The sequence below is a fragment of the Apostichopus japonicus genome, chromosome 2, assembly GCF_037975245.1.
Source record: "Apostichopus japonicus isolate 1M-3 chromosome 2, ASM3797524v1, whole genome shotgun sequence".
NCBI classification, from domain to species: Eukaryota; Metazoa; Echinodermata; class Holothuroidea; order Aspidochirotida; family Stichopodidae; genus Apostichopus; species Apostichopus japonicus.
In genome coordinates, this window is record NC_092562.1 from 2838260 (window position 1) to 2864938 (window position 26679).

The 26679-nt window shown below is 39.7% G+C and overlaps 1 protein-coding gene across 2 annotated transcripts in view; it reads left to right on the top strand.

Annotated features, from left to right (window-relative positions):
• The window catches only part of LOC139974132 (protein patched homolog 1-like), a 100204-nt gene extending 73525 nt beyond the window's left edge, over positions 1-26679 (top strand). For both annotated transcript variants that reach the window (XM_071981073.1, XM_071981080.1), the window contains exons 13-25: positions 14181-14306; positions 14787-14905; positions 15494-15899; positions 16262-16574; positions 16927-17072; positions 17628-17802; positions 18397-18677; positions 19252-19389; positions 20079-20221; positions 22534-22633; positions 23000-23224; positions 23571-23926; positions 24304-26679. In XM_071981073.1, coding sequence (XP_071837174.1) covers positions 14181-14306; positions 14787-14905; positions 15494-15899; positions 16262-16574; positions 16927-17072; positions 17628-17802; positions 18397-18677; positions 19252-19389; positions 20079-20221; positions 22534-22633; positions 23000-23224; positions 23571-23921 — 2523 coding nt within the window. In that variant the 3' untranslated portion in view covers positions 23922-23926; positions 24304-26679. The remainder of the gene's footprint in view (positions 1-14180; positions 14307-14786; positions 14906-15493; positions 15900-16261; positions 16575-16926; positions 17073-17627; positions 17803-18396; positions 18678-19251; positions 19390-20078; positions 20222-22533; positions 22634-22999; positions 23225-23570; positions 23927-24303) is intronic.

Here is a 26679-nt window from a genome sequence, read left to right on the forward strand (position 1 = left end):
TACTTACATGTAAGTGGATACCCTAATATGATATGAATGGGGGGTTGGGGGAAGGGGCATGGGGAAGGGGGCGTGGTTATAACCGGAAGTCATGTGAGCATGGTGTAACACAACATTGAAACTTGCAAAAGAAATTTATCGTATTACTTTTTAAATTTGTTTCATTGGCAAACTTTTTGGAGCATTTGCCACTTTCTTCGTATTTCATGGTGCGATTTCTTGGTGGACTGAAGAGAGGGTTTTGAATGTTTATTTAATTTCGACCATTTCTGTACGGAATCCCCGCAGATTGTGGGGAAGTTGCTGCAAATGTAAGCCAACTGACATGTCATTGAATACTGAACACTTACTCAATCCCAGTCCTAGTTCAAGAGAACTTCACCTGTTTTGGTTCAAGAGAACTTCACCTGTTACGGGTTTACCCCACTCAAATTTGAATGACCTCTGAAGAACCGTATCTAGAGTTTGATACAATAGTTTGAAATTGTGTTAATTGTCCAGATATTGCCTTACATAAAGTTTGTAAATTCTTGCAGTGGATTATTTATGTTTTTCTGTCTTTAAAACATGGTGGAGTTAATTTACAGCTATTCCACAGAAACCTTTCATTCCCAACATTTTGCCGACAATGTTTTATTGCTGTGTACATAAATATATAACCTGTCACTAGGTGGTGACTAGACTTAGGTTACCCGGGTGGGTGTGTGACAGCTGTGAGAGATATGCAGGTGTCCATCCATCCTGGGTGTGTCTGTGTGTGGAGAGAGGTGGTGTTGTGAGTTTACACATTCATACTTAAAAAAAAATAACGGCTTGTAAATGTCACCTTCAACATTCCCCAGGACAAGATATTCAAGGCAGTGTTTATAATATACTACTTTATTCACACTCTGCAGGCAGGAAGACCACAATTTAGTTCATGAAGCCCTCCTCTCCCCCCCCCCCCCCAAAAAAAATAAATGTTCAGGCTTGCCTTTACCACCGTTGATCACCGGTAACTTATGACTGGTTCTGCTGATCTCTTTGACTTAAATTCCCATTGCCCTGTACCAAACCAGAAGAGCAATATGAGGCCGGGACCCTCCCCCACTACTCCCATATCAATTCATTGTCTCTCCAGTCTCTAAAATAGATCTCTCTCTCCTCTTCCTTAAATTTCATTTTTGGGGGGGGGGGTAAATACCAAGCATGGAGGAAAGATGTTGTAACTAGTTAGTCTGTACTGTCACACTCAGGATGCCCTGTCAGGAAGATTTATGCCGTTTCTGTCCACAACTTGTAGAGGTGGTAACCTTTTACTTCTTTGGGTCATAAATATTCCCTCTTTTGCCCCTATTAATGTCAAGATCAGCCTCCCATAGTTATGTGGCAAGGACAGAAATATCCCATTGTGGAAAAAAAAAGACTTAGCCAACAATCATGGCCAGGTGTGTGTCACAAATTTAGAGTTGGGATGAGCCAGCCATTAACACTGCTTTAGCTTTAGCCCATTGGGCATTCAGAACATTGTGTACAACATTGTACAGTGTGGTACATATATAATATATATAGATATATGTATATATAGCTATAGCCCAGGGACCTATGATGATGTATACCCATGATAACACGCTTTCTGAAACGCTGGGATTTTACCATAGCAAACTGAAAGTACGCCAAACTTTTAAGCGAGCTGGCAAGGCGTCTTAACGTGTTATTCACAAAACGAAGTTAATCAATGATGTAATTTTGCAAAGTTTTGTCCAGATCATTGTTTACCAAGTAAATTATTTTGTTGTTTAGTTAACTAATATTTGTTTGTGTCCAGTGTAAAGAAAGAACTTAATTCTTTCTAGAACTGTCATATTTTACTTGTTATATTTGCATTGATACACAGGGTAGTATTTGAACTCATTTTAATGTGAATTAGCAGATGCATTCCACTCTCTGTTGAGTAAACTGCACCTTAAAAGGGACCGGTTTGGTGAACTTATTTGCGAAGAAACTGCGTTGGAAATTGACAAATCTGAGTTTCTATATAATATGGCTGTTCAAATATGTAACACATTGCAAAAGCTAGATTTGTAGAAATTAGATAAGTTTAATTGCCAACAAGAAAAATTTGCATGTATGATAAATATTGAGCACATTTTCGCATAAAATTTCAAAATCAGTCATTTTCAGGGAAGTGATTAAAAACAAGGTTTTTTTTTTCTATTGAAACCCTCATCAGCGATCAAACCTTTGTAATGCCGAGATAATCCTTCACTGTACCCAATATGTTGTTTAAGTAATCATTTTGAAGCTTACAATTTTGTCCTCAGCCTACATTTGTTAAGCAGAATGTTTCCAAGGTTCAAATACTTCCCCCCCCCCTCACCCGGCATTAAAATGCTGATGTGTCATGTTTTCATGTGGTCCCAAATTACACCATCACTTGAAGAACATTCATTTTCTTCATTTTGAATCAAAACTCAGAATGGCAGCTGTTAGTCCATGACATTTGAGAAAATATTTTATCTCTCCTTCAAAGACAGAAATGCGATATGATGGATGGTTTAGCATTTAATTAGGCTTCTCACCGCCCAATTTATCGGCCTGTTTCTTGAGATGGCGATGGGGTAACCTGTTTCTTTTTTGTTTTTTTTGTTGCTTCTTTGCCTGTGGTAGATTTCAAAGATTTGTGTTAATTTATGACTTCCTCTACTCTCAAACATGAAGCTCCCCCTCATCATTATCTTACCTGCTGTCACTGTCAGCATCTTTGAATGTCCGTCATCTTTTCCCTCCTCCCGCTGTCTGGAAGAGAGATGGCTGAAAAGTCTGTAAAAGTCAAAGCGAGGAAAACTTTGATGCTGTTCTATTTATAAACTTTGGCGATAGATTGCAGTCGGGTGGGCGATATATATATATATATATAAGAATCACTGCCAGGAAGGTTACAAACCGTCTGACTCCAGACTTTATATGTGTCTCTTGATTTACGCTTTAATTGCATGAGACTGGCCTGTAATGCAGGGTAAAAAAAAATAGCATTGTGAACATGAATAGCCAATATAGATTTGGGGGGGGGGGGAGAAATTTAGTGGGCTTTCTATTGAGGATTGAGAATGAAGGGGGCAAGGGAAGAGGCAACAGTAAAGGGGGATTTGCATATGTAAAGGCCTAAAGGCTAGATACTGGTATGTTGAAATAAAGGTGAAGTTATGGCTTGGACAGGAAGGGAATGGAACTGATTGGAAAGGGTTTGATGCAATAAATAATTTTTTAGGTTTTGTGTAAAGCAATTTTTTTTTTGGAAAGCTCTGGACTTTGTCTCTCATAACTAACTGTGGTCTGTATGTACATAAAGTACAATACATAATGTGCTCTTGTATGCATCATCTTGCCCATTTTTGCAATACAATTTTTTCTTCCCTTTAATGGTTGAATTGGATGGTGGAATGACTGATCAAGCTCAGATGAGAATTTTTAAGGTGCAATGGTGGAGACAAAATTTAAAGGTTATTCTGCCGTCTTCACTTTCTGTAGGCATGTTTATTAGATCATAATCTTTGTTGTAAAAGTGTGTGTTTTTATGCATTGTTATAAGTATGGAGTAATCTAGGATAGATGTCTGCTCACAGGAGCAGCTGGACTAGATGTGTGGGTTAGTAATCTGCTCACAGAAGCAACAGGTCTAGATGTGGGTTAGTGATCTGCTCACAGGAGCAACAGGTCTAGATGTGTTTGCTAGTTATCTGCTCACAGGGTAACTGGTCAAGATGTGTGGGCTAGTTATCTGCTCACAGGAGCAGTAAGACTAGATGTGTGGGTTAGTTATCTGCTCACAGGAGCAACAGGATTAGATGTGTGGATTAGTTATCTGCTCACAGGAGTAGCAGGTCTAGATGTGTGGGTTAGTCATCAGCTTACAGGAGCAACAGGTCTAGATGTGTTTGCTAGTTATCTGCTCACAGGAGCAACAGGTCTAGATGTGAGGGTGAGTTATCAGCTCACAGGAGCAACAGGTCTAGATGTGTGGGCTAGATTATCTGCTGACAGGAGCAACAGGTCTAGATGTGTGGGTGAGTTATCAGCTCACAGCAGCATCAGTTCTTGATTTGTGTTAGTTATCTGCTCTCAAGAGCAACATGTATAGATGTGTGGGCCAGTGAGCTGAAAACAGGAGCAACAGGTCTAGATGTTTGGACTAGGTAGCTGGCATCTGGTCTAGATCTATTTATCCAAAACAGTTTAATCAACATTTCTGGAGTGATAGAATCCTTACCTGGGGATGGAATCTAGTTATTTTCTCTGCTTGATCAACCGTTCTGGACGGCTACTCTATCGGCTACTCGCAGGGTTTTGAGAGTTCTTAAAAGTGTAGGCTAGTCTATCTGCTCCCAGTGCTAACATATGGGGGGGAGGGGGTGGATTTCATTTCAACTTTTTATCTACTTAAAGTTTGTGTATATATATAAATATATATATGCTAGTCTAGAAGAGTTCTCACTACCCAGGGTAAGGGCAAAAAAAGAAGAAAAATCTGTGAATTGTTTCTGGCATTTGTCATGTCTTTCTGTTCTGGCATGAAATTGTCTTTGACGATATGTAAAAGTACAAGTCTGGAGTTAACTTTGTAAAGATTTTTGTTTGGCGGTGCCCTCCCAAAGAGATTTACAATGGATACGGAAAGGGAGAAGGAAAAGAGCAGGCATTAAGGTTCAAGAACCTCGTAAAAGAGGTGATTATTGTTTTAGCTCTCAGGTGGATGGCAATTTGGAGGCGAGAGGGTACAATGTAAAATCAGAGTGTATTTTACAACAGGGTGGGTCACCGTTTGTTGGCATTTGTGTACTCGATGCGATCTGAGGAATAAGTTCAGACAATAAGGGGAGGGGAATGTTTGCTTTTATGGTAGTCGATGGAGCGAGCGGTGATGTATATTTGTACTTCTGCCAGGAGCTATTCCATAACCCTAGATGAAACAAGAAAATAAAAAGAGAGAGAAAAACTGCAATGACATTGAACCTTGCACTAACAGTAAATCATTTCAGCAATTGGGTAATCAGAATAATCTCTGAGGGAGTAGTTACTTTATATTAACCAGCTTCCGTGGTGCTTATTATTATTTGTAACACAATCCACCAATTCAGTCGAAATTGTGAAAATTTTCCGATGGATTTCAATGTTTATTTGTTCAAAGAAGACTGAGTGCAGTAGGTCTTCCCTTCAAAAGTTTCCGATGTTTTTCCTGGAGGTTTTAGATTGTGATAGCCCTCGTTAATGGATGCATGGCTTGCATGCATCTGTTGATGCAGATTAATATCGGATGATGTAATAAATTGGTCTTTTTGATAAAATCCCTTTGATTAAGACACAACAGGAAAGATTAAAATCATAATTAATGAACTTTTTGCAACCACATTTAATTTGGAAACAAAAACTGTCACCCCAATCATCATCATTGGTACCGTTAACAAAGAGTTAGCGAACAGTACTTTACTGATTTCTTAATAGTTTATGCTGAACATTAAGCTTGGAAAGTTTGAAAAGAAAACAAGGGGAATAAGTCTATGTTTTTTTACTTTGGGCAGACTGTTCAAGTAATTAAAGCATTTAACCTGCAGTTGTTTGCAGCTTGTCATTTATGCTGCAGGTTTCACTCGTGTAAAGTTGTTAAATGTAAATACACCATGGGACTACCAAGAACCAAGTAAATATTGAATAATATTGCTGAATAGAGAAGTGAAATTGGTTTATGAAGATCTTTTCAATTCTGAATGAGACGTTCAGGCAATTTGTGATGACCTATTCATCTAAATCTCATATTATAATTTGGATTAATTGATCAGTTAAATTATGTACATTAAGTTGATATTCCATTATAACAATGGTAAAGGCTAATTAGACTTGAATGATAGGCAAGTGTTAGTAACAGGTTGTATTTATTACATGTTTTTTTAAATTTTGAAACTGGTCAAGACAGAGCAAGCAGTGGGCAAATGATTGTTACCATGGCAACTTGTGGAGATAGCCCATGATGTAGGAATTAATGACATGGAAGGTCTTGCTTGCTTGGCCTTGCATTCAGGAAGTAATGTGTCTTCCAGTGTTATGATTGCTCTATGTTGTTTTATGAAGGATGGGGTCTCCTTAGCTTAACAGTCTGCCATGCACTCATGGGGAGATGTTATGTTGTGCTAACCTTGGCGTGAATTCTCATATAGCAGAGATTGCTGAAAGATATATCTAGGGCAAGTGGACATGAATGGTTATTACATGCAGTGTGGTAGGTATATAGAGTAGTAAGTTAGGCTCCATGGTGCAAAACCATGTACAAATCCAATGGGTGATTGTATGCACAGGGAACTGTGTTGGAGTACAGTAGGGACTCTGTTGGTTGATTGAGGGGGGGGGGTGGGTGGGGGGGGGACGGTTATGCACTGTGTTGAAAGTCAACTAAATGTAAGGGATGGAAACTGAACACAACATTGGAGATCAGACTGAAAAAGTCAGCTGGTTGACAGAGAGAGAATCATTGAGTTGAAAGATGTACGACTCCTCCCGTATATATATATATGTCTGCATTGCTAACCATAGGTTTGACCATATCAGCTAGTATACTGTTGAGAATTGAATACTTGATACCTCCTGGCCAGTAGAAATTTTAGCTAGTCCTTGTCCTCATCACACTCACATTCTTTCATAATTGTCTGTACTTGAAAACCTCATTCATGGTTATTGGTTACTCATCACTTGTGGGCAATTTGAAAATCAAATATCTAGATTTCTAAATAGTGCAAAATATATATGCGGTACTCACACTGGTGCTTAGAGGTACTCATTCTTGTACACTTTCCAAGGTTCTTCTTGTACTCGTACTAATACTCATACCAAGGGAAATGATACTTGTACTCATATTGGTACTGTACTCATACCAAGGAGAATGCTCCTTGTACTTCTACTGGTACTCATACCAAGAGGAATTATCCACATGTACTCATATTGGTACTCATACCAAGGAGAATGCTCCTTGTACTTCTACTGGTACTCATACCAAGAGGAATTATCCATGTACTCATATTGGTACTCATACCAAGGAGAATGCTCCTTGTACTTCTACTGGTACTCATACCAAGAGGAATTATCCACATGTACTCATATTGGTACTCATACCAAGGAGAATGCTCCTTGTACTTCTACTGGTACTCATACCAAGAGGAATTATCCACATGTTCTCATATTGGTACTCATACCAAGGAGAATGCTCCTTGTACTTCTACTGGTACTCATACCAAGAGGAATTATCCATGTACTCATATTGGTACTCATACCAAGGAGAATGCTCCTTGTACTTCTACTGGTACTCATACCAAGAGGAATTATCCACATGTACTCATATTGGTACTCATACCAAGGAGAATGCTCCTTGTACTTCTACTGGTACTCATACCAAGAGGAATTATCCATGAACTCATATTGGTACTCATACCAAAGAGAATGCTCCTTGTACTTCTACTGGTAGTCATACCAAGAGGAATTATCCATGTACTCATATTGGTACTCATACCAAAGAGAATGCTCCTTGTACTTCTACTGGTACTCATACCAAGAGGAATTATCCACATTTACTCATATTGGTACTCATACCAAGGAGAATGCTCCTTGTACTTCTACTGGTACTCATACCAAGAGGAATTATCCATGTACTCATACTGGTACTCACGACAAGAGGAATTCTATGTACAGTATATGTACCCATCATGCTGTTGTACAGTACCCCTAATACAAGTCCAATGTATAAGTCTGCTCTCTGTTTTAGCTGTTTATGGGTTACTTGTAAATTGGGTGTGCTGCACTGTTTGTTTATCTAGTCCTTGAAGTTATTGATGAGTAGGATATAGCTGTATGATTATGTCATAGCCTGTTTGGATAAGGTCATTGAGCACAGACCAGGGGAGGTCAGCTGGGACAGCTCATGGTGAACTGTTTATCATACAGCTCTTCTTTTTTTTTCCAGTTGAAATTTGATGATGGCATCAGTCAACTTTTATATTACTAAATGGAGAAAGAGTACACATTTTTTTGGAAATTTATGATTCCTCATTCTTGGATGTGAAAAATGGTAAAAGGAAAAAATCGATTGACTGGAAAAATTGTAGACTTTGTGATGTAAGAGATAGATGACAGGGAAAATTTTTTTTACCACGATCACATTGCAGAATGCTATGCAAAATGGTCAAGTACTTAAGTTACTTTACAGACCATCCAAAGATGGTATTTATAGTGGTGTTTTTACGCAGGAATGTTTTATTACAGACAAAATTCAAGAGTCTTCAAAAATGCTACACAGTTAAAATTATTCCCTGGAGATGATGATGATAATATTGGGGGCAGCAGACTGGGGGTGATGGACACAGGGGCAGAGGAAATGAAGAGCAGAATGTGAGAATTCAGAGTTATGGAAAGAGAGAGAGAGAGGATGGTGATGGGAAGGGGGGAAGGAAGGGGCGATGAATTTTAAACGTTGTCGTGGTATTGATTAATTGGTTCGTTGGTTAATCTGCCTACTTTGTTGCTTGCCCCGGCTGCTTTCTTGCAGTCCATAAAACTTCTATTTACCAAAGCAGGGTCTATCAACTCCATTAAACTCCATACATGTTACTACAAACGTTCACTGTTGTCCATGCTTAACGTCAGAGAGTGCAAAGGGGGAAAAAAAATCCATATTGGCTGTTACGGTCGAGCCACTTGTAAGAGAGAGAGAGGGAGGTGGTGTATGATGCATCATGGTGTATGATGCATGATGCGGCATAGCTGAGGGTAGTCTGAATGGCTGCTATTCCGTGGCAGGTACTAGAGTCGCTGATTGGAATTTGATTGCCTCTGGTAAGGATCCAGGAGGATGATCAGTCATCGTGGTCTATCAGTGGGCTTCACTTTTTATCTTCTTTTGCTAACAAAAAATGGTTATTAAGGTATGCTGACTAGTGGCTTGTTTATCCCTTTTTATGGAATATAGTCGGTTTAGAGTCTAGCGGGTAGGAACAACGTCTTGACTGATCCCCAAGGAAAACCTTTCTCAGTTTTTTATGATGATGTGTCGCCTCTCAAGTGGCCCCTTTCCTGTTGTCTGCCTCCGAAGATTTATAGAGGTTTTTAAAAAAAAAAAAAAAAAACCTGTAATATTTTTGCTGTTAATTCTCTACTGTTGAATATGTCATATTATTATTGGTCCCGGCGAACATTAAGTCGAAAGGTCTCCGATTCGACTAGCTATTATGTGTCTATTAAACCCAGCGTCAGAAGTTTTTCCCCCCAAGTATTTCCAATGCAATAAAAGACAAACTACATGAGGTATTTAACATAAAATTACAGAGTTTTGCAATTTAAAAAAAAAAGGGAGAAAAAAAAAGGATTGAACCAGGCAGGTGTCTGCACTAACAAGATGAGGATAATTTGTCACTGGTCATGCTAGATTTCAGTACACACTCAAAAATATACTGTAGGTTTGTCATATAAAACTGCGGTCAAATCCTTCAACCCACCCCAAACCTCCGCCTCCCCCCTTTAATGTGTTACAAATATCAGGTTGTTTGTTTGCTGGAATATACATACAGTATATGTGTAATATGAAAATTGGATTTTGAGGCATATTTGTAAATCTTGACTTTGAGTGTACCAGGGAGTGTGAATTGTGTGCTGCACCTACTGTAGTAGTCATTTCAATCATTGTGTGAATTCATGGGTGGGCTGTCACATGTTCTCACATTCCTCTGGTAAACAGGCCTGGTTAAAATGGTGAAGTTTGTGTGTATAGTACATATGAGCTAGGAAAAGGCATGGGAATGGGCCTGATTGGTCAGAGAGAGGTCTTATTGGGTCAAGAGTATTTCCAGCCATAAGGACACTGACATGCCTTATGAAAACAAACAACTAACCAAGCTTATTGCTGAAATTACTGGGAGGTAAATGGTAGAAATCTTGAAGGAGCCAATTTGCCAAAATTACTGGAGTGTTTTCCGGTGCATCATTACACTGTATAATCACAGAGGCTTTTCAAAATGCACTTGTACAGTTTGATGAAATCTGTCTCAGTATTTAAAGAAACCTCTATATACAGCTGTTGTGTATATGTCATATCCAGAGGCAGGGGGATATTGCTAGGGCTTACTCCTGGATAGGTAGGTGGATTGGGTATCTTGGGTGGTCTCGTCCTACAGCCAACAAATAAGAGGTCTTATAATGTTATTTATTACAGGCTAGAACCAATAAAACCTATGCCTCTTAATAAGAAATCCATTTCTGGGCTAATGACTCATACATGGCATTGTGGTGAGTATGTTAATTCTTTAATGGAATAATGGCATTGCGCCTGTACATACTTATCCCCGTGTCTATATATATACAAATAGTAGTGTACTAAATATAGGATATATGTGTAGGATATGTAGGATATACACAGGATGTAGGATCATAGGATATACTTAGGATATACTTAACATATGTAAGTCATTAAGACAAATACATAGAAACCTGCCTCAGGGTCAATCACCTCATCTCTACTTTTTCCTTTTGACATTTTCTGACATTCTACAGTGTCTACCTAGGTTAAAATAAATGGATTGTTTGTACTGTTTATAAGGTTGGGGAAGGGGGAGGATGGGGATGGGGAGGGTGGGGATGGGTGAGGGTGAGGGGGATTGATGGAGGGGTCAGTGTATCATAGATCTGTTAGTAAAACATGTTAAAGACTCAGAGCTGTAGTTTTGTGTTGGAACGGAAAGCGTTCCTACAAACCATGTCGTCCCGGAGCCTAACATAATATCGACGGTTCTCTTAAAACTACACTTATAGTCATGAACGTAATTACACGTAGTTAGAAGTTACGAATCGTTAAAAGTACATTCCCGAAAATTTAAGGTGATATGTTAGGAATGATCAACGTTCAGAGAGGACTGCAGGATTCAACAGTAGAATAAAAACTAATCATTAAGATGCCTAGATTATTATTATATTTTTTTTGGGATAAGATTTTTACATTAATAGTTTTAAATTAAAGTCATAACTCGATCAAATCAATACATCAAACTTCCCGACATCAAGTCTGGACAAGGTCTTTAATTATGATCAGTATATCCTTTGGGCTGTAGGACTAAAATCCCTGCGAGTGGTTTTTCCTGCGCAACAAATCTGCACCATGTGTTATGAATGTTACGAAAGTGCACCGTTGAACATTCCTAATTTCAGTTTCCAAGGATATTAATTGGTCAATACATGATTAAAGCCTGTAATTTAAGCCCAAAATGTTTGCTAGAATATTTCCTTTTCAAAACAGTGTTTGTAATACCATTAATGACTCAAGTATCTATTAATATATTAATAATAAAAAATAATATATTAATAAAAAAGAAACACATCTAAGGCCATGAAATTATATTTTTTAAGATAAAGCTCCCCAAAATTCTTCCAAAGGATTTAGGGTACTATACACATATCCTGGTAACTTGGGTATATATTTTGAATGGGCAATTGCATCATCATCATGATCATCATCTTGTAGGCATGGTTGTCTTGTTTATAATGGATTATTATTGTCCTTGGTAACCAGTCTGGGCCTTGTAAACTGCTCTACAGTCAAGCCCCCCACCCCCCCTTCCATCAGTCTTTTTATACTGCACTGGTAGGCTCCTCTGAATTTATGGTTTGTTTATAACCTGGGAGCCTGGAAGTGGGAACAGCCAGCTGATGTGTTTACATCCAGTTGTGTTCTCTGCCTATAAATATTTGGAGAAAAGATCAACACAAACCTCAGAGAAGCTGGCATGTTGAGGGCACACACACACACACACAGAACACAGATTACACCCTGGTTTGTGCTTATGGACAGGGTTGGCCTGTGGGTGGTCGCATTCCAACCTGCCTATTTCTGCCCTTTTCACTGCTAGTTGAATGAAGGCTAAAATATGACATTTGATTTGACTGGTGTCATTTGAAGGGAGGTGTATGTATGTATGTATGTAGTCTTTCTATATTTAAGCTGCCTATCCCTACCCATATCTTCTCTGTTTCTTTTTGTTTTTCTTTTCTTGTTTCCCTCTCTCTCTGTCATGCCTGGCTTCTTGTTGTTTTTGTAGTAGGGGTGGTGCGCCTTAGTACAGCAACTCAAGTTGGTTTTTCTGATGTTACTCTAAACGTTGCTAACGGCAACAGGGACAATATTTTTCTAGGTGGATGTTCCCTTCGTTCGGGGATACATTCCATGTACTACTGGGCATAAATTTTACCTGTAGATTGTTATGAATATATAACTTTTAGCCAGTTGATCTCAAACATCTAGTGAACTTTAGTGAGTTTGAACTTATGACCAGAGATTTTCAAATCTATAAATCTATAATATTGTACTTTTTCCTCGGTGGACAGGAAGATGGGAAGAGGGGGGGAGGGAGGGGTAGTAGAGGGGTAGAGGGAGAGAGAAGGCAGGCAGGGGATACCTTGAATAGGATTAACAACCTTTGTGATACTTGGTGTGTTAATCCTCTTTCTGTACACAGAATTTAAGCTGTGTTTTATGATAGATACCTTAATTCCTCTTTCTCAATTTCTGCATATATTTGTATTAATGTTATGCTTGATGAGTTGGTTCATGCATATTCATAAACTTAAAGATGATGCTCGCAGAATCTTTTGTGTTTTCGAGCCAGAGTAGGTTGAAGTCCTCCGTTCATATTCCAAGAGTTGAAACTTTTGGACGGTTGCATTCCAACGTAACTCCTTTAAAAGTGTTCACACGTATTGGAAGTTGGAACTTGCTGTACGACAAGCAGTTAAGTACTTCCTGCGACAGGTCGGTCGTATTCTCCTCCTCTCTCTTCGGGGTAGATTTATCATAATATAGAAAGGTCGATTAGGCATCCCAACAACACTGTGTGCCGGTACTTCACATGTATACAGGCCTGTTTCCTCCAACGTAACCTCTCCGCGTCTTAGATAGGAATCCGAGGCATGCCAGATGTAATTTGAGGTGGAACTAGGAAATAGAACATTGCAACTCTTGCCGGTTCTAAATTTAACGGAAAAAAAGCTGGCGGCATTAAATAGATTAGACTTGTAATAATCCCCAGCACAATGAAAGTAATGGGCCGCTGTTTATCCAATTTGTGCAAGTATTTCAGCCTAGTGAGCTATGACGTAGACTCGCACAATTAGGTGTGACAGAACTTTTATCAGTGTCAAATAACGTTGAGAGGACCACCCGGCGTATCAGTGACAGGGCAATGCTTGCTTGTACAGCAAGCAGGAGATTGGGGTGGGGGGGGGGTTGGGTTGGGGTTGGGCGGATAGGAGGGGTTAAAAACGATAATTGGATTATTACTATGCCACACCCTCCCTCACAACCGCCCACAGCTCCCCACCTCTCCCATGATCCCCCCCCCCCTACACAACTGGTGAAAACACTTTACAGGAGGATCTTTATAGACAGATGAGATGAAATTAATTAAAATAAAATAAAAAATAAAAATAAATTAAAACTGTTAGCAAACTGCTTAACCACTAGAGAGCCTGTGTAATAGAATGTATAAAAGTAAGTTGGCCTGACGTTTCGATCCTAGCAGGATCTTCTTCAGAGGCTAAATGACAAGTAACAGTACAGTAACAGAAGGGACAAAAACATGCACAGAATACAGACAGGTTAATGAGCACAGTGAACACAATGAGATGGATGAAAGGGGGATTATAAGTGGACAAGGGATGGAGAGAAGAAAGCTTCAGGGGAAGAGGAGAGGTAGGAGATAAACAGTGGAGGGACATTAATTACACAGGTTATCATCGTGCATCATTCCTCCCCCCCCCCCTCCCACTGCCGTCACTGGTCATTATCCCATCCCTCCCACCATCACTGCCATCCTTTCCCATTTCTTTCACAAAGTCCCTGCCCCATTCACAACCTTCTTTGTCAGAAGGATACTTTTTACGTCATGAAGATGAAAAATGGATTAATTGGATCGTTAACACTAATCCTTTATGTCTTCCTTCATCTGATTAATCTTAATTTCAACTATCTTTGTTTCTTTTATGTACATTACTACACAGGAGAAATATTAAGGAGAGAGGGAGTCAGTTTAACCTTACGTAACCCTACGTAATGCTTTGTATCTTCATCTGATTACTCTTAATTTTGGTTTTCTGGTTTTCTTTGTTTCTTCTCTGTACAGTACTATACAGGAGAAATCTTAAGGAGAGCGGGAGTCAGCGTCTTGTTGAGTTCCTGCATTAATATTTGCGGGTTTTTGTCCGCAGCGGTGATTCCAATTCCAGCCCTTAGAGCGCTAGCATTTCAGGTAAGCCATCGTCATCCGAGAGCAACGTGTCCCCCGGGGGGGGGGGGGGGCAGTGGCATAGATGAGTATTTCGACAGCAGAGATACTCAACACAAATACTACTTTGAGATACTTTGAGGAAAACGAGCACTATTTCAGGGAACAGCATGGCTAGAGCTTCTGGGACTAAGTACTTAATCAAACTTTGAAGTCTTCCAAATCAAACTTTGAAGACTTTCAAGTAGATAACTCTTTTCTGCCTCCTACAATTTCTCGATTTGGGTAATGTTCATTGCCTGGGTGTAAAAGCTAAGATCCCCCCAGGTTCAGTTTGCACAGTCCTAAGAAAACCATCAATTGAGAGCTTTGTGTTCTCAGGTATTTTTTACCTGAGAACATAAAATGTTATTCTGTGTATATTTTTTTTCTCTTTTATATCTTACAATTCATTCCCCTTGTATGTAAAATTAAATCTTTCTCTTTTCTTCCTCCTGCCTACAGCTGGCCATTGTTTTAGCTTTTAATCTTTTGGTGATGTTGTTTGTATTTCCGGCCATGTTGGCCGTGGATGCGGAGAGGAGGGAGATGAGACGGGTCGACATCTTATGCTGTATCACGAGGTGAGTGATATTAAACATCCTCCTGCCCACAGCCCGTAGTCTGCATGGCACTGCATTGCTGGTATCGACCAGGGTTTGCCTCAGATCATATCCTAATTGTCCAGTTGCGAAGTTGCAAAGAAAACAGACGTATATACCCTTGACCAATCTCACATTGAGTACCAGTCTGTCTGTTAACCACCCATCTTTGCAATCAATATTCTTGGTCGATCGGACTGGAAATCAAATCGCATAATTCGTGAAGGAATCTAATTTTCACTCTAGGCTGTTGGGAAGAAAATGCAGAAAGCTTATTGCAGGGTACCTGCCTGGCTGCGATTGGACTCATTTGTTGATAAGGGGCGGGGGGGGGGGGTGGGAGGTAGGCATCAGGTCTTTGCTTACTATCACACCGGGGGGGGGGGGGTGGATTTGATAGGGTATGGAATAATATCGTTAAACAAGACACTAGGGTTCCATTGCAGATGGAAGAAAGCTGACTAACTTAGTGCAAGATGTTTTGGAAGTGCTTTGGGATATGCATATTAGGGGGGAATTTTGAACTTGAGTAATGGGTACTTATCTGGTCAGTTCTGTCTTTACTCTCAGCCATGGGCCAAGCAGAGTGATGAGAGTGCAACCAAGGCCGCTGTGTGGTGGCCACGGGCCGTACAGCCGAAGGGAGAGGCTACCAAGAGGGCCTAGCCCGCCCCAGACGAGGACGGAGATAGAAGTCCAGTCAGCCGTACAGACCGTAACGAGTGTGCCCAGTAGCCCCGGGGGCCAGACCGTCACCGTGACGCACCCCGTTTCAGGAGCCGGGGCGGACACCATGACACCCGTGTACGACACACCGCCGAGTACCTCCCATAGAACTCTGATAACACAGAATTCATTGAACAATAGAAATAGGCGTGTGAAATCTCTGTTGAGAAAGACACGGTTTTGGAGATGGAATTTGAGCTCGTTCGCCAAGGAGCACTACGGCCCTTTACTCGGGAAAAAGTGGGCTCAGGTAAGTCATTCTTTGAGTAAACTTCTCCAGTGGGTTGTGACAGAGGGAAGGGAAGATGTGGGTCAGGGTGATCTGGGTAGGCTAGGGGGGAGGGGGGAAGGGAGGGAATGGCTTGAAAGGTAATGCTTGATATTGTGGAAATTGTTACATTTATTATAGTGGTTTGTTCAGTTTACATTGATAGTATTTTTTGTTTTTTGGTGGGAACAAAGTAGTGGTGACAAAGGTAATAAGGGCTCAGAAAATAAGCAATGGGGATGATGTTAGGAAGAGTGGAGGTCGGAGGGGGGGGGGGGGGGTTACCCGAGTTGATGTGAACCATTCGGTGACCATTTTTTTCCTATCATATATTCCTCCACCAGATTCCAGTGTTAATATTCTTTGGCTGTCTTCTAGCAGCCAGCATCTACGGGGTCCTCCAGATGGAGGACGGGTTGGAACTCGACGACGTGATCCCCCAGGACAGCCCCGAGGCTCACTTCCTGGCATCACAGAGCAAATATTTCAGTTATTATAATATGTACATTGTATCCGAGGAGATGGGGGACTTCCCCTGGAGGCAACAGGAGATGTACGCCCTCCACAGGGAAGTGGGACTCTTGGATAAAGTGGTCCGGAGACCGGACGGAGGGATTCAGTCGTTCTGGTTAGAGGTGTTCCGAGAATGGTTGATAGGTAGGTTTAAATACAAGGACGAGTGGTTCCTCCTTGGTCCTGACTGGTGGGAGGATGTGTTTTAATTTTCCATATTTTGCTCATCCTTATCTTTCGAATAGCAATTTTACTTATTTTTTCATGGTGGCTTCATATTCACAGTACTTCAGTGTATGTATCATTCAAGTTATACACACCATTAATTTGTCCACGGAGCTGCTAGGTTTATTCCGGTTTTAGGGAAAGGAGAGAGAGGGAGGGGGGGGGAAGGGTGGAGGGAATCAAATTGATGTAAGGATTGTTTAGTATCCTGATTGTCACAGATAAAATATTTATCGAATGTAACAATTATTCCGTTTCCAATGTTTCGTAGATATGCAAGCAGCTTTTGATAAAGACAAGGCAGCTTACAGTATCCGGGAGAACACATGGCACCAAAATGCCACAGAGAAAGGAGTCCTGGCTTACAAAATGTTGCTCCAAACCGGGCGCCCCGAAGACCCAATCGACCTAGCAAGGGTAAGTACAGATTTTTTATTCCATGTCCCATCATCTTTGATCGTGAGATGCCTAGACAACTAAGAACCTGCTTCTCTTTCTACTCCTAAATGTGGAACGGGAATTTTACGAAAGATGGTTTAATTTTTGGCCAAGTTAATGTGTACTGTTTTGTTCACAAAGTGACATCCTTTATTTAGTTCTGCACAGCTATTATGTTGATTGTGAAGCATCTGTACATCTGAAATTGCTTTGTTTCACTCCTCTTCAACAGAAAAGGCAGGGAAAAAGTATATATATATACATATAAGAAAGGGCATTTAGAAGAAAGCACTAATTCACTTAACTTCTGTTGAAATCTACTATAAACTGATGAAAAGTTAAAATATATATTGATATATAGAACCCATTAAAAATATATCCACAAATTTGTACCATTTTCTGTGATGTCTCCCTAGGAATGTGCCAAATGAATGACTTAGTTCAAGCTATGAAGTTAGCGAGATTAACATAGTCCTTCCTCGATCAAAATTGATTTCTGTGTAGTTAATGAGTATTTTGATCTCCAATCCACAGTATGCTAACGGTAGACTAGTGGATGAGCGTGGCATTATTTTCCAGGACGCCTTCTACCAGTATCTCACGGTCTGGTACAACTACGAGTTCATCTCGGTTGCCGCAACTCAGGGCAACTTCCGTCCCATACCTCCAGCCTGGACGTCGGGTGGCAAGACTGAGCACAAAGTAGATAGTAAGTCCCTTTAAATCGTCCAAGAGCACACGGTGTTACTTCGCGTGTTCTCGATGACATGGTCGAACATAACAGAGCAGTGAACATTTTGCTTCCTTTGAAAACTAGCGATTTATATTAGCAGCCATTAGCAGTTGAGATCTGAAAAACACCTCTATGGAAAACATTAATTGTCTTTTGCTTTCTGTATCTTGAGTTGTGCGTGTCGTTCAAATATAAAATAAAAAGATTTGAAAAATGAAAAAAAAAAGAAGTAAAACAGAACTTGATAAGGACTGACTCTTCTATAACTGTAGTCTGGGATGAGATAATAGCCCAATGTTTATGTAAAACAATTTATGTTGAAAATAGAAGAGGGTATAATTTGTAAATGTCTTGGACAGTTCCGTCTTCTGTGAAGTTCTGTGAAGAGTGTTTAGGTTTGACAACATATTCCGTATTACCTCCGAGATGTGTCAGGTCATCGTGCTGTTTCGTCGGCCTTGGTTAGGCGGTTTCATACAACAACTTATTTTTCAGCTCATTTTTACTGTCAACCGATTATCGGAAATATGAAAATTAATATTATCATTTTTTAATATTGTCTTTCTACAGTTCCTCACTCCAAGAGGTTGAACTACACTCAGATTCCATTCTACCTGATCAACCTCCGCGAGACCAAAGACTTCATCCAGATTCTACGGAACGTGCGGAACATCTCGGACTACTTCAACTCGGTGGGGTTCAAGAACTATCCGAGGGGGGTGCCCTTCACGTTCTGGGAGCAGTACCTGAACCTCCGACAGTATCTGCTGATGTCGATGGCTTGCGTCTTTGGAGGAACCTTTATTGTTATTACTATTTTACTGATAAATCCATGGGCAGCTCTTATAATGGTAAGTCATATGCCCCCCCCACCCCCCCAGCCCCCCCCACCGTGTAATCACTTCGTTCTTACAAAGTAAACTATTTTACTCTATTGATAAATGTCCTATGTTGATAAAATGTCCTATGACATTGATAAATGTCCTATGAATGTCCTATGGTCAATCACCCCTCATTTATTAATGATCGGAGTGAAAGATTGAAAGGTTTGATTTCCAAATCTCTGTCAAAATTTTTAAACCATTTATTTTTGTTGGCATCAGGTGAAGTGAATGATAGATGTATATTGGATATTAAGAAATAACTCCAGAACTGAATTTTCCCGTATGGGCCAATCAGAGTCCCTGATGTTTTCAAATACAGCCAATCAAAGCTCGCCACATCTTAATCATGACCCCCCCCCTATAGAGGGCCATTGATCTTTCTTGTACTGCCCAATGAAGGCACCTAGAACCTTCCACACAACTCCAGTCAGGATCCTTACTATAAATGGAGCTCATCTTCTTTGTACTTTCCCATTTTGTCTGTCCCATCTCTGTGGTTGTGATTGTTGTACCTTACAATTCTGTTTGTTTTCCTCGATAGGTGTTCGTCCTGGGCATGATCACCGTGGAGTTGTTTGGATTCATGGGTCTGATAGGCCTAAAACTGAGTGCAATACCAGTGGTTACACTGATCATATCTGTAGGAGTCGGTGTGGAGTTCACCCTCCACGTTTGCTTCGTAAGTATTTCACACTAATTTTAATATTTTGTGTCAAAGTAAGAGGGCCTGACGTTTCGATCCTAGCAGGATATTCTTCGGAGGCTGAATGGATGAATTACAGTAACAGAAGGGACAAATACACACACATAATACAGACAGGTTAATGAGCAGGGTGAACACGAAAGAGATAGATGTATGAGGATTAGTAGACAAGGGATGGAGAGAAGAGGGAAGAGGGAGGGAAGAGGAGAGGTAGCAGATAAAGTTATTTTAATTTTACCGAAATGTTGACTCTTGAAAAGGAAAAAGCAACTTTTGTCATGCCGGTGGTCACTGCTACAGGGTGCAAATGACATATTTGATGCTTCTGCGTAACATTCTAGCCTACTTTTGGGATGACACACGAAGCCTGGTTAATTTTCTGTCGATCTTGATTAATTCTTCGATGCCACATGGTTTCTAAAGTTCCCTCACGTCGAGCTCTTTGCCTTTGTTTTGTGTTAAAATATGGAAGAATATATGCATCCTCATAGGATCATTTGGGAATGCTTTAAAGGTTTATTAATTATTCATATTCTTAGCATCCTGCTGGAATTTGCATCTCACTCAGATAAAATTATCCTCTCGACTATGTACCAGAATGATGTCATCTCTGCTGTTTTAATACCTGAAATGCTTTTATCTAATATCTTTCTTTATGTACACAGGCCTTTCTGACAGCTGTGGGTGACAGGGAAAACAGGATAACAATTGCTTTAGAGCACACTTTAGCTCCAGTGTTGGATGGCGGCTTCTCAACTCTTCTTGGTGTCCTTATGTTAGTCGGTACCGAATTCTTATTCATCATACAGTAAGTACTACCACAGATGATCTCTTAACAGTTTTGACATTTTAAAAACTGACTGCTGCTTGCCTTTTATAATGTTAATTCTATCGTTACCTCACCCAATGAAATAACTCTGATGTCTCCTTCAAACTGCTCAACTGGAATCCCCCCCCCTCCCTCCCCTTCTTTAATTCATTTATTTGTTTTATCGCCAATTGTATACAATGTGAAAGGAAGTCTCCTATAACATCTTAAAAAGACTTAACAAAGTTGGAGACTCCCTGGAAGAAAAAAAAAAATGTATAATCATAAATAATACAGTAAATACGCAAGGATTAAATATACAGTAATAGTACCTAATGATGCTGAGATGGATACGTGAATAGATTATATAGTACTAGTACGAGTTCATAAATTCCTTTTTCAAATGTCTGGTGAATGTGGTTTTGAAGGTATAGACTTCAACTTTTTGATAGAGATCATTCCAAATTTGTTTTGCTCTAGTTTAAAGACCGGCTTTCCCTATGTTGTGTCTATGGTAAAAATTGCTATTAGCGTTGTCGGCTTGTCTTGTATGATGGTTATGTAAGACTTCATTGTTCTGGTTATAAGAGCAACTATGAGGAATTGTAGGATTCCTGTCTGTTGGTTTCCATCCCCCCCCCCCCCGTGGGTTTACTGCAAGGTGGCCGCAGTCACCGCAAGATCCACAGGAGTTGGGATAACAAGCACAATCCATGACTCACACATAGGTCATGGCCTGCCTTTAGGGACAGTGGGTGTTTTGTGGGTGATCTGTAAGTAATGTCAACGAGAACAGTCTAGGTAACAAATTGTCTGGTCAATATAACAAAGTCTGAGAATTATTCAGGAGTCGGCCAGTTCATCAATACAAGTTATGGAACAAATTAGCCAGCTACTTAGAAGAAAAACGGGGCTAGGACTCTTTGAAACTGAATCATTTCTCAATCACCTTCTTCAAACATCACAAGTCACCGGTGAATTCTTGATAAGAACAGTTTCTTCAGACGTCATTTAATACCAAAGTATCGAAGCTTCGTCATGACCAAGGTATGGAAGCCTTGTTATTACAGCTGTGTTAATGCAGATGGCAACATTTTCAAACGTAGCAAGAAGAAATACTGGGTGTTCTGACCTCAACTCACCTCCCAAGCACATACTACTTGTACCGCCCCCCTGGGAATTTGATTTCTAATGGTGAAAAAACCAACTGCTTTGTGGTGGGGATAATAGATTCCCAACGAGGAAACAATTTTCTCTTTATCCTCCATTTTCTTCCCTCAGTTTTTTAAATCCTTTGAGATTGTCTCTAATTCAGAGCTAATCCTTTGAGGGAGTCCTAACTCAGACTTGCGTCTAGCTATACATTTTAAGGCGTCCCAATATCTCTCCAAAATAAAAATTCTATCACGTCGGTCAACAATAACTTACATCATGTTTATCACCTTGTGTTTGATCTACACATCTGTGTGAAAACGACGAATGTTAGCTTTGCTTATCTTAGTGATCATGCCAAGAGAAGTGAAGGTTTGCTGTTCATGCACGGTATTCCTGTATGATTGAAAGTAACGGAATAGTGTTATGTAAGGAATGTAATGGTAAGGAGTGTTATTATAGGTAGTGTTATTGTATGGAGTGTTAATGTAGGTAGTGTTATGGTACTGCGTTATTGTAAGGAGTGTAATTGGCAGTAGTGTTATCGTAAGGAATGTTATTGTAAGGAGTGTTATTGTAGGTAGTGTTATTGTAAGGAGTGTTATTGTAGGTAGTGTCATTGTAAGGAGTGTTATTATAAGTTGTGTTATTGTTGGGAGTGTTATTGTAAGTCATGTTATTGTAAGGTAGTGTTATTGTAAGGGAGTGTTGTTGTAAAGTAGTGTTATTGGAAGTAGTGTCATTGTAAGGAGTGTTATTGTAAGGGAGTGTTGTTGTAAGTAGTGTTATTGTAAGGGAGTGTTATTGTAGGGAGTGTTATTGTAAGGAGTGTTATTGTAAGGAGTGTTATTGTAAGGAGTGTTATTGTAAGGTAGTGTTATTGGAAGGTAGTGTTATTGGAAGTAGTGTTATTGGAAGTAGTGTCATTGTAAGGAGTGTTATTGTAAGGGAGTGTTGTTGTAAGTAGTGTTATTGTAAGGGAGTGTTATTGTAGGGAGTGTTATTGTAAGGAGTGTTATTGTAAGGGAGTGTTATTGTAAGGTAGTGTTATTGTAAAGTAGTGTTATTGTAAGGAGTGTTATTGTAAGGTAGTGTTATTGTAAAGTAGTGTTATTGGAAGTAGTGTTAAATTTTGTATCTCTCTGTTTTTCTTTCCACAGTTACTTTTTCTATGTGTTCTCAGCTCTTATAATACTGGGACTCCTCAACGGTCTTGTTTTACTACCTGTTCTTCTGGTCCTCTTTGGACCCCCTGGCGAGGTATGTTACAAACGAATTACAAACTATACTTAACCTGTAGGAAGTAAACATTCAGGGGATATTTATGCGGTACTGTTCAGAATATGAACATTTTGAAATTCAAATTTTTCAAGTTTTTGTAAAGGCTTTGCCCTAAGTTCTATGTTCTGAATCCTTTGAAAATACGGACAAAAGACTGGGGGTAGGTGAGGTGGAGGAAAGGAGTAGAAGACTGAAAATAGTGGTGGGGGGGGGCATGGTGTAGATGGTCTCAGAAGTCCCTTTTGAATTCCTTTTGACTGTCAAGCAATGTCTTCCTGCTGATCAGTGAAGGTTCACGCCTACTTGTTCTTGTGTTTTACCATATATCTTGTTCTTCGGTGACAGGTTATCTCACCTGACAATGGGAACCGCCTCCGTACTCCAACCCCACCACCCACGCCTCCCTTGGGACGTTCCGTGAGGATGGATCACATGGGTCGCAGGTCACACCAAGCCTGGGAGTCTCGGTCCCCTCTTCACGAGCAGGCCTGCGGTAACGATCACATCGAGGTCCATCCGCCAGAGCTTCTGGTCGAGACGACAAGATGTAACATGTCTTCAGTTAACGAGGTAATCACTCTTGATGCCATTTGGGTGCTCGTTAAGGCTCGTTTGAATCTTGTATCCAGAAGTATGAACATGTGGCGCCAACTTTGTTAGACACCATTTGTAGAATGCCAAAACCTTGTGCTGGATGTCACAGATAAGTTTGAATTCAGAATAAACCTAGTCTCGGGCAACGCTTCATATTTCTCTTTTGTTGTATGGTCACCCTCCTTTGAGATGAGGCGGGGAAGGGGGGGAGAGGAGGGAGGACATGATTGAGGGATGATTTTTAGAAATGAAATGTTTAACGTTATATGGACACAGGTCAAATGTAAGCAGAATATGTTACTATTCGTCTTTCGTCTATCAGGACTACGATCGGATGAGACACCCCGCAGCTGGTCCCAGAAGACCGAGACAACCGCACAGGACACGGCCGCCCAGACACCACAACTCATTTGCACATCCACACATTCCTCATCAAGTCAACATAACGTCCTCGTCCTCTTCCTCACCGTGCGATTCACCGCAGCTGTCCAGGCACGTCACCACGGTGACGGCCACGGCCAGGGTCTCCATCATCCACGGGGTGGCCTGCACGACGGCCGAACACCCCCGTCGACACAGGAGGAGATGGGACAAGGATTGGGGAGACGCCAAAGATTTGCCACAGATCAAGGATAAGGGAGGGGGCGAGGATAGCTCCGACACGGCCGTTTGAAAGAGGTGAGTCATCAATTACATATATATATATATATATATATGTACGTGGCTTGTAGAGGGTTTACATTGACCTGCAGTCAGGCTCTAAAGTGTAAACGTAATGAAAATGATGGTCATCTTGTCAAGTCTAGAAAAAAAAGTGTTTGGGTTTTACATCTGGAAAACTGTTGGGAGACGTCACATGCAGGGTGTGTGTTTAAGTTCACATGCTTTATCTTCTGCGCAATGTTGGAACAGTGTTAGGTACTCTCTGGTCCCTTAACATGAAAAATTTTTGATTTTGAATGCAAGTAAGGAATGAATACTTGCAACGTTTCTGTGTTGTTTCTCTCCCTAGAATTTCAAATAAATTTTGTGTGATGGATTTTCTGTCTCTTCAGATTGGCGAGGTCCTTTACCTGTTTCTTGCAGAATGAAGTGCCTTAGAAGTGCCTTAAAAGTTTTCATCATAAACAAGACTGGAGATGACAGTCGTATAACCAGAAAGCCTCAGGAGAAGACTTCTTGGACCACCGGTGTCCTTAGGATGTCTTCAGATACAAACATGTCTCTTCTCATTACCTGCTTAATCTTAATGTCTTCAAATACAAACATGTCTCTTCTCATTATCTGCTTAATCTAAATGTCTTCAAAATACAAACATGTCTCTTCTCATTACCTGCTTAATCTAAATGTCTTCAAATACAAACATGTCTCTTCTCATTATCTGCTTAATATAAATGTCTTCAAAATACAAACTTGTATCTTCTCATTACCTGCTTAATATAAATGTCTTCAAATACAAAAATGTCTCTTCTCATTACCTGCTTAATCAAGGGATTTATATCACACTTGCTATGAAAGTATTCATGTTTGAGATAATGTATCGAGCTAGACGACTGTTGTCACTGCTCAGAAAGATGCCTAAACACTGCCATGTAGGGTCAGGTGGGAGGAGGTCAAAGGTGATTTCATCACAAGACAGTTCCATCTCCAGTGGATATCGCACGGTGGGAAATTTCAGGAAAATAGTTCTAACTTACGAATGCAATGCATTATCTATTTATGAAATACAGTATTCTCATAGTACAGTTTCTCTTCTGTTGTTAAGGTTGCCTAACACATTGATCATATGCGGGTTTTTAGCCTAGGGTTAACTTTTAGGATGGACTCACAGTCTGTTGTGCTTCCCAGTTTGTATATTTCCTGGTATTCAACACATTTGACAGTAACAAACTTCAACCGTCATTTGTCAGACAAACTTTGTAAACAGTCTGACTGACTAAAATGATTTTTATATAATGAAACAAGTTTCATGTACGAATAATAAATTTTGATTGAAAGTTAATCAATTCCATCAGATACAAGACTATCTTGATTGGAATTCTGCTTTGGTACATTTTTGGATAGCACATTAGTTTTGTAATATGATAAAAGTAAATCCTTCATGGAAGTGATCTTTGCAACTAGTGTTTTCAATGCATTTTGATGTATTCATATCTGGTGGGATTCTCTTATTACAGTAACGTTACATTATAACCGTCCGATTTTCTGTGTCAAGTAACAATACTTACTCAGAGCTCAACTTGATCATTTTCCGTCCATGGACTGATTTACATGTTCCACAGATTTAAATTATGCACATTTTACTTAAATATGCAATAATTTTTATTTTCGTCATTTTTTACTCTTTTTTGAAAGGCAAGAAATTGTCATTAATATATGACTTGATTGAAAGGTTGCTTTTCATAGGGAAATGAACTTTTAGGAGTATTTTTCCTGGTTTTTACCTCCAAAAACTATGTATAAATTGTTCTTTTTGCGGGTCATTGTCCTTGTTAATCACTTTGCAATTCTGTAGATGTAGAGCTAAGGGGATGTAAGGAAATACCAGCCACAAACAAGTGCTGTCTCCATAAAGGTGCCGGGGGGGGGGAGGGGAGGGTTGTGGGGCAAGAAGAGATAAGAGATGTAAGAATAAGTGAAGTTTTGAAGTCTGGTGCTAGCATCAAGAGACTAACTTTTTAATCTATTTTTTAGAGTTCTATTTTGTATTTTTGATGTACAGGTTCCTGTACACAATGAGATAAGACTGAGTATATATATTTATTACTATTATTATTATTATTATTATTACTATTACCACAAGTTATCAGAAAAGTTTTGTTTTCTGTTATATATATATATTTTTCTTTTTGATTTCAAAGTTTTGATTCTATTATTATAATTTTATTATAGTAATAATTATTATTATGATTACTATTATTGTCTTGGAACAAAAAATTAGAAAAGCGAAACAGCACAAACAGAATATTTGTTTATGTCAAGAACGACATCTGTTTTTTTCCTAAATGTGTTCCTTCCAATTTTTCTACCCATCATGCAGTATGTTCATATGATGTTTTTTTTTTATGTATATAGCATATATAGTGAGTGTATATGGAGAAACGATTGTATATGAGAGGTTCTGTATATAAATAAAAACTATTTGCCAAGTGTTTTAGTTTAAACCCAGATGAAGGTGGGACTGATAGCTCCTGGATAAGGAGGCTTTTGTGGCGATCCAGAAACAGTATGCCAAATAACATGTCAGTTTTTTTGTTGTAATTATTATCCATATTTTACTATTAATATTATAATTAATATTATTGTTATCATCATCATCATTATTTTCTCCGTTGAAGGAAAGGCATCCTGATTACTAAGACCGATAGAAATCGTATCTCGCATACTGGCCGTTTAGTTTAGATCTAATACATTATAATGCAAAAAAAACC